This window comes from Pollachius pollachius (genome assembly GCF_949987615.1).
Source record: "Pollachius pollachius genome assembly, chromosome: 7".
Taxonomy (NCBI): Eukaryota; Metazoa; Chordata; class Actinopteri; order Gadiformes; family Gadidae; genus Pollachius; species Pollachius pollachius.
In genome coordinates this window covers 23,887,335-23,896,294 of record NC_136940.1, presented here as the reverse complement: position 1 = coordinate 23,896,294, position 8,960 = coordinate 23,887,335, and the positions used below count along the sequence as shown (strand labels likewise).

The 8,960-nt window shown below is 50.6% G+C and overlaps 1 protein-coding gene across 1 annotated transcript; it reads right to left on the bottom strand.

The window, feature by feature from the left end:
- Positions 1-785: 785 nt before the first annotated feature.
- fstl3 (follistatin-like 3 (secreted glycoprotein)) lies at positions 786-8,725 on the bottom strand. Its single transcript, XM_079740105.1, has 5 exons — positions 8,534-8,725; positions 7,992-8,177; positions 5,101-5,319; positions 4,285-4,512; positions 786-2,885 (listed from the first exon to the last, which is right to left on the bottom strand). Exons 1-5 carry the CDS (start codon positions 8,604-8,606, stop codon positions 2,833-2,835), a joined length of 759 nt encoding a protein of 252 aa, XP_079596231.1. The 5' UTR covers positions 8,607-8,725; the 3' UTR covers positions 786-2,832.
- Positions 8,726-8,960: the final 235 nt, after the last annotated feature.

The following is an 8,960-nucleotide window of genomic DNA, read 5'->3' as shown; positions in this document are numbered from 1 at the left end:
GCATGGCATAGTGCTGGAGGGGAGAGAGAGAGAGAGAGAGAGAGAGAGAGGAAGAAGTGGGAAAAGAGAGAGAAAGGGAGGGAGAGACGAAAAGGGGGAGAGAAGGAGAGAGAGAGAGACGTGGGAAGAGAGAAACTGAGAAAGTTAGAGAAGCGGGAGAAAGAGAGAGAAGAGAAGGGGTTTGAACGTTAGAGATAGAGGGAAAGGTTGAGAGAAGGGGAGCGAGAGAGACAAAGGGGGGAGCGAGAGAAAGAAAAAGTGTGTAGAGAGGACGAGATAGGGAAAGAGGGAGAAAGGAAGAGAGAGAAGGGGTGAGGGTGGGGGGGGGAGTAATGAAGGGGGAAGACAATGGAGGGAGACGAAAGTGAGTCAACAACCAGGCCCTTGCTTCTGTGTACCCCTTTCATCCTTCACCCCCATCCCTTCCTCCCCAAGCACATACCACCACTCCCACCTCATGGGGATCTGGGGGTGGGGGGTGGGGGGGGAGGCAACTCTCAGTATGTCTTTGATTCCCTTCATAAGAGGCCTAGGACGGGCCTGCCAGAGGAGAGGCCCCGGCCACAGGCAACATGGCCCTATTGCACAGCTGGACAGATGTCTGCTGCACTGTAATAAGGGGGCCCTGGCAGTGGCAGAGACCCATCTTCCTGCTCTGGTCTGAGTCTCATCACCAGCTCTCCCCTCTCTGGTCACGGAATACGGAGATGGAATCAGGACCTTGTTTGTGTGTGAGAAGACCCACCAGCCAAAGGGTTTCAATGGAGTAGAAAGGATTTGTGTCGGTGTGTGTGTGTGTGTGTGTGTGTGTGTGTGTGTGTGTGTGTGTGTGTGTGTGTGTGTGTGTGTGTGTGTGTGTGTGTGTGTGTGTGTGGACTTAAGCATAAGCTGTGTGTGTGTATGCAATAACATTAGTCAAATTTAGGTCGCACAATACCAAACAATTTGACAAACAATATACCTTATATTTACTAGTAATAGTACAAAAATGCAAAAATAAGTTGATACACTTGTAATAAACAATTTCACAGTAGGAACAGTTACATAAGAGGATTATTTACATATTGATGGCAGAATTACAACTAACCCAAAGGCTAGTATAACACAATACAATATTTTAGAATTAGAATACATGTATATGATCTAGATTTAAAATGTTATTTTGGATCACTTTCATAATTCAACTCCCATGGTTATCAATTCAAAAGGACAAGATTATCCTCGTAGATAATCATCAAATGACTTTAATTGCCTGGGCTCATTCCCAGACAAATTCAATTTAGTTCCAAATAAGACAACATAATTGCATTTATCTGTCTCGTGAATTCTTCAGAAATCTTTAATCCCAAATAGCATTAAGACGAAAAAAATAGTGATCTACAAATTACAGTTTTACTTAACACAGCAAAACGGGGCATTGAAACAGTGGAAGCTTTGTGCAGAGCCCGGGATGGAACCAACAACATTATGAAGGTCCCAGAGACAGAACCAAACTGTTACTGTCAAGACCCTGCGGGAGGCAGAGAGTTTGGATAAGGTGCCAGAGCAAATATGCATGGAGAGAGAGAGAGAGAGAGAGAGAGAGAGAGAGAGAGAGAGAGAGAGAGAGAGGGGGAGAGAGAGAGGGAGAGAGAGAGAGAGAGAGGGAGAGAGAGAGAGGGAGAGAGGGAGAGAGAGAGAGAGAGAGAGAGAGAGAGAGAGAGAGAGGGGGGAGAGAGAGGGAGAGAGAGAGAGGGGGAGAGAGAGTGAGAGAGAGAGAGAGGGAGAGAGAGGGAGGGACAGAGAGAGAGAGAGAGGGAGAGAGAGGGAGAGAGAGAGAGAGAGAGAGAGAGAGAGAGAGAGAGCTAAAGGGAGAGGAGGAGAGGGGGAGAGGGGGGAGAAGGGCCTTTGGGAACAGAGAGTCCTTCCCTCACCTCTAAACAAAGGTGGAAATTCTCACAGCACCAACCGCAGAGATTCTGTTGTTGCCCGTTGGGTCTTTAAACCACATTGGTTGTATCTTGGTATCAAGTTCCAAAAACAAATTAGGGTCTTCTGTGAAGGCGGAAACATTTGCAGTGTGTGTGCGTGTGTTTGTGTGTGTGTGCTCGTATTTGAGTGTGTTTTTTGGTCCGTGGCTGTGCTTGTGCGTGTGTGTGTTTGTGTGTGTGTGCTTGTGTGTGTGTGTGTGTGTGTGTGTGTGTGTGTGTGTGTGTGTGTGTGTGTGTGTGTGTGTGTGTGTGTGTGTGTGTGTGTTTTTGTGTCGAAATTCCTATAAATGGGGGAGTGAGCACAGGAGGATTTAAGAGTCTATAAAAACACAAAACTCTGTAAAAGTGAAAATTGACATCAACTATTATATACAACTATTTTGAAACCACTCAAGTAAACACAATAAATACATTTGTTTCGCATCAGCTTGTCTTAATGGTACATGGTATTTTATACTGGATTAAAACTTAAATAGACCGATATACCTTCTCCAATAAATAGTAGTGGTGTCCTATTTACAATATACACACACGTTACCCACACAGCCCACTACATATTTCTCTCCTTTTAAGACACTCTGTGTCTTCGTCTCTGCAGCTAATCCAAGTCGACGAGTTTTCCAACCAGACCGCCCAATTCTCACTGGCATGAATGAGTGGGTGAGTGAGTGAGTGAGTGAGTGAGTGAGTGAGTGAGTGAGTGAATGAGTGATTGGTTTTCATAATAAGGCCATGATGGGAGGATACATGTTGCACTTGTACACGTTGAACCATTACAATAAGGCACGTATCTGATGGCCGACCCATCAGAGGAACATCAGGGTTCTGTTGTACGAGGAGGACCAGAGTGGTACCATCTCCTCTACACGGCATTCTCCTCACTGCCCTCCATGTTGTGGGACATCCTCGGAGGATCTTAGGGAGAGAGAGGGAGTGAGAGAGAGAGAGAGAGAGAGAGATTGATAGAGAGTGAGAGAGTGAGAGAGAGGCCGAGAGCAAGTTTGAAAACATTATAAAAAAGTATAAGAAAAGTATAAAATCAACATTACTGATGTTCTGCTTTATCACCGCTATTTAGTCATTTAACAGAAACCTGTATCCCTAGTGACTTACAGCGGAGCTATTTCACTGTAAACCGACTGAAGCCCTTGACCCCTACTTGCTCATTACAGAATAATTATCGTAACCTTGCCACTGAAAAGTGTGTGAAGTCTGTCGGGATGCTGGCCGGGAGCCCTGGAGGAGCGCAGTGGGAGGGGCTTACTGTTGCCGTGGCCGTAGAGGCGGACAGGTGGGAGGGGCTTACTGTTGCCGTGGCCGTAGAGGCGGACCAGTGGGAGGGGCTTACTGTTGCCGTGGCCGTAGAGGCGGACCAGTGGGAGGGGCTTACTGTTGCCGTGGCCGTAGAGGCGGACCAGTGGGAGGGGCTTACTGTTGCCGTGGCCGTAGAGGCGGACAGGTGGGAGGGGCTTACTGTTGCCGTGGCCGTAGAGGCGGACAGGTGGGAGGGGCTTACTGTTGCCGTGGCCGTAGAGGCGGACCAGTGGGAGGGGCTTACTGTTGCCGTGGCCGTAGAGGCGGACAGGTGGGAGGGGCTTACTGTTGCAGTGGCCGTGGTGGCGGACCGGTGGGAGGGGCTTACTGTTGCCGTGGCCGTAGAGGCGGACCGGTGGGAGGGGCTTACTGTTGCAGTGGCCGTGGTGGCGGACCGGTGGGAGGGGCTTACTGTTGCCGTGGCCGTAGAGGCGGACCAGTGGGAGGGGCTTACTGTTGCCGTGGCCGTAGAGGCGGACCGGTGGGAGGGGCTTACTGTTGCCGTGGCCGTAGAGGCGGACCAGTGGGAGGGGCTTACTGTTGCCGTGGCCGTAGAGGCGGACAGGTGGGAGGGGCTTACTGTTGCCGTGGCCGTAGAGGCGGACCGGTGGGAGGGGCTTACTGTTGCCGTGGCCGTAGAGGCGGACAGGTGGGAGGGGCTTACTGTTGCCGTGGCCGTAGAGGCGGACCGGTGGGAGGGGCTTACTGTTGCCGTGGCCGTAGAGGCGGACCGGTGGGAGGGGCTTACTGTTGCCGTGGCCGTAGAGGCGGACCAGTGGGAGGGGCTTACTGTTGCCGTGGCCGTAGAGGCGGACAGGTGGGAGGGGCTTACTGTTGCCGTGGCCGTAGAGGCGGACCGGTGGGAGGGGCTTACTGTTGCCGTGGCCGTAGAGGCGGACCGGTGGGAGGGGCTTACTGTTGCAGTGGCCGTGGTGGCGGACCGGTGGGAGGGGCTTACTGTTGCCGTGGCCGTAGAGGCGGACCGGTGGGAGGGGCTTACTGTTGCAGTGGCCGTGGTGGCGGACCCCTATGGAGCGGCCCAGGAAGCAGGTGGCCCGGCGCAGGTGGCAGGCGCTGGGGTAGGTGATGTTGTCGTTGCCGCAGATGGGCTGCTCCGACACGGAGGGCACCGGGCAGGGCGTCATGCGGCACATGACGCAGTGGGCGCTGTTGGTCTGGTCCGTCACGCAGGTGTGGGTGCCCGGGCACACCACGTTGGAGCAGGACTCTGGGGAGGAGTCACGAGAGCGCTTAGCAGAACGTTGAGCAGAACGTTGGGGAGAACGTTTAGCAGAACGTTTAGGAGGACGTTTGGGAGAACGTTTGGGAGAACGTTTGGGAGAACGTTTGGGAGAACATTTAGGAGATTGTTTGGGAGATAGTTTCGGAGACGTTATGGGTGAAGATAAGTGCTTCTGTTGGGACTGAGAGGCCTCCTTTAGAAGCCTCCTTCAGAGGCCTCTCAGTCGAAAGACAGTCGGAAGCCGGAAGGTTGCTAGTTTGATCCCCGGCTCCTCAAGGAGGAGCCGGGGATCAAACTAGCAACCTTCCAGTGCGGAGGTGTGAGAGGTGTGTCCTTCCAGTGTGGAGGGGAGTGTTGAGGTGTCCCCGAGCAAGACACCTCACCACTCACTGCTCCTGACGAGCTGGCTGTCGCCTTGCGTGGTCGACGCAGCGAAGGGGTTTGAATGGATCAGAACCCCCGACCCTCCCCCCCCCCCCCCCCCCCCCCCCCCCCCCCCCAATTAGGGAGGTCTGAACCCCGAGCCCCGTCATGTGACCCCGTCATGTGACCCCGCCGTGCGCGCGCGCTTACTTTTGCACTCTCCCTGGTACATGACCTCCAGGTCGGGGTGGCCCATGCAGTGAGCCATGAGGAGGGAGCACTCGTCCGGGTAGGTCCGGCCGTCGCTGCCGCACACCGGAGCCTGCCTCAGGGAGACGGGCGAGCAGTCCGGGGAGCACACGCACTGGGGGCGGCCGCTCTTCATCTGGCACACCTTCCCCGGCCCGCACTTCACCCCCTCGCAGGTCTCTGTGGAACAAAACCACAAACCGAAACACACAGGCGGATCGGGTTCACTGTGTGTCTGTACCGAGGGTTTAAAGCGTGCACTTCGAGCCAGGCCAAGTCCTTGTAAGTTACCATCGTCGCTAGGGTTGCGATGGATTCGATCAATCGGAGAGGCGTGGCTTTTTTTTTTTTTTTATGAGAAAGGGTTTACAGATCACCCCCATCGCATTGTTGTTTGTCTCACAACAAGGGGGAGGATGTTGGAACGCGATGCAGATTGCGTGGGTTCACATCGCTCAGACCCATACGCAGCCCTGTCTAGGTACCCCGGACCCCAGGAAGGGGTTGGTGAAGGAACGGAGGGAGGGAGGGAGAGAGGGCTGGGGTGGTTTTCAAGGCGCAGCGAGTTCAAAGAGGTGCCAGATAGGTTTACAAGCTGAGATAAAGACAGAGCGAGAGAGAGAGAGAGCGCGCGCGAGAGAGAGAGAGAGAGAGAGAGAGAGAGAGAGAGCGAGAGAGAGAGAGGGAGAGAGAGAGAGGGAGAGAGAGAGAGAGGGAGAGAGAGAGAGAGAGAGAGAGAGAGAGAGAGAGAGAGCCTAACAAGCTAAAGGAACCAGCCCAGACTCCACTAACACCCCATAACGTCTGTGGTTTTGGAGGAGGACCTGTGATCCTACTTAAGGCAGAGGCAGCACCTGACGCAGATCTCTCCTGGCTCCTTCCCCGCGCCTGGTACCGGTGGGTTTAGATGGCATGTTGATACGTGGCCCCGCTAAGCCCCCACACAAACCCCCGCTGGAAACCTATTTCCTTACTCTGGCAGAACTTTAATATCCTCTCTCGCTCTCTCTCTCTCTCTCTCTCTCTCTCTCTCTGTTTCACACACACACTCTCTCGCTCTGTTTTCTTCTCTACATAAAAAATAACAAGGGCTTTTCATTGTGGAGGGTGTGATTGGATTTGTGAGTAACTCGATTGGGATTGATGGATATTCTTGGATAATACTTCAAGAAATGAACGGAGCCACGCACCGCCTGAAACCTTTTGGAGACGATTTTTACGACTGGCAACCTTATAACGTTTCAGATGTTCAAATTTGTGAGGACATTAATATCTCTGTTGTGTTCTTTCTTTGTAATTACAGTACACATGCTCTACCAAAGAAGGCTAAGCGATAGAGGCTATGATTCCACACTGTGAGTCTGGGTAATCTGAACATATGGTAGGCATTTATTTTGGAATCTGCATGATTTCATTTCCGTATCGGTCATGGCAGCAAAGAAGAATCCACTCCAACCCGCATCAAACAAACCAATTGAGTTGAACCAACCTATTGTGAACTCTGTGTCTTATCTAGCCAAAATAATGTTCTCAGTCAATGAGATTATGCTTTGAAGGTAAATGCTCTTTCCTTTTAGCTGTTTATCGTAATGCCACAATAAAGAAGCTCCTTAATGAAGCTCTTCCCCAGCGGTAGCATATAGATACTGCAAAGACCCAATCCGTAAATCCTTTAACCCTGCGCATACCTGCGGATTATCTCAGTCTGTTTTTCTTAACCATGAGACAAGGCAAGAAATCCTTGGGTTGAACCCAAACAGATGTGGGGTGTTAGGCCCAGAGCCCACGGGAGGCTTGGGTTATGAACTGGAATTGATCACCATCACACAATTCATGTCTTTGGCCAGCAATCAATGGGCATGTAGGAGGGTACCGCAGTCAGGAAAGCAACGTTTAACGCGGAGCGAACCTGCATGAACCTAGCTGGGAGTCTAGAGTCTTCCAAGGGCAGCAGGGTGGGGTTGGATGGAATACCTGGCCCGGGTCCATGTCTGCATTTTGTTAAAGCGCTTCACAGGGAACTCACTGTATAAATACTACGCAAATGACTTGGCTCCAGCTCCACTACACAGAGAGAGAGAGAGATAGAGGGAAGGAGATACAGCTAGAGGTAGAGAGAGAGAGAGAGAGAGAGAGAGAGAGAGAGGAGAGAGAGAGAGAGAGAGAGAGAGGGAGGGAGAGATCGCTGGAAAGAGAGAGAGAGAGAGAGAGAGAGAGAGAGAGATAGAGAGAGAGAGACAGAGAGAGATAGAGAGAGAGAGAAGGAGGGAGATATAGCTAGAGAGAGTGAGAGACAGAGGGAGGGATAGATAGCTAGAGAGGGAAGAGAGAGAGATAGTGTTCTTGTTCAGGAAACACAACCCATTAGACACAATAAAATGGGATCAAGGTTGGTTTTATAAGTTGTTAGTGGTTGTTGGGTAAGCAATGAAAATCGCAGTTGCTTGCCTAAAAAGCATGTTGTTGTTGAACTTGGTTAAACTTATCTCTATCTAAGGTCTACCAACGGGTTGTTTTCTCTCGTGTTCCCTCAGCCCCCAATACAAACCATCTGTACCGCAGGATTCTGTTACCAGGGCTGCTTCCATGGCTTTCACCATTTTTTACCAAATTAATAATACAGAAATGTAGACGGGTCACCTGATCTTTTCAATTCAAACCCTAATTCAATTTATGGATTATGAATGATACTTATCATCCACCAGATCATGAGGTATTATATGTTTATAGGTATTATATTGAATTATAGTGTTTTGCATTATTATAGGCATTACATAACGACCCTCCCCTGAGTGTGAACTGTTCACAGCCCACCACAGACCTTCCACATCGGGCCGTTTGGGGGTGTTTACCTTTGCAGGGTTTGCAGGAGACGATTCCCAGGAAGCCCAGCAGGCTGACCTCGTTCATGGGCAGGCTGGTGTTGGACCAGGCGGTGTCCAGGCGTCCCCCGGCACAGCACTCGTCCCTGGTGACTCCCCTCATCAGCACCATGTCACACTTCTGGTCCTGGTTCTGCTGCAGCCAGCACATCCCAGCTGGGAGACGATCACAAAGCACCACCGCGTTACACATCAAAACCACCAGAGAGCTTCATTGAAAACACGTGAACAGGAGTCAGTGAGCGACTCGCTGGAGCTGGAGTGCAGACCTATAAGTTCTGCCTCATTTGAAGTTGTATTTTACTCCATTACTCCAGATTGCCACATTTCAAACTGGAATTTGAGTGAAGTTCCTGCTTTCACATTAAAAAGCAGTAGCTGTTTTAAATGTGCTTTGCAAAGTTGCAACAGAGTGTTTCACAAAGTTTAAACTTTTATAAAAGTTACTTCGCAAAGTCAAATTAAGTCCTTTCTATCAGAGATAGTCTACTGATCTAGTTTAGTCTACTCACCATTGGCAGGACTTGTCCCAACTTGACACAAGATCAGAGTCACACCGATAATGAAGGTGAAAGCCCCCATCATTCCCCTTCAAAAATAAGTTTGTAGAACTTTTCCTCTAAAATATCAACAAGTTATTCCGGCAATGAGGCAATGCGTCTATGCCGTGCTCCTCCTTAGGGTAGCTCGCTCTTATGTGAATGAAAGTGTTGTGGATGAGTGATGGCCTTGCCTCTCAGTATAAATATTTAGTCCAGATGGAATAGTGCTGCTGGGATGGGCAAGGCTCTCAACCAATAACAGGGCAGGACTGAGCTGGACTCTGACTCAGTTTTCTAGAGTCGGGAAATGATCCATCCCTCAGGCCACAGAGTGTACTGGGCAGACATAAACGTTTTCACACCACATTATCGTCATTAAAGGGTAATTAAGACAAAA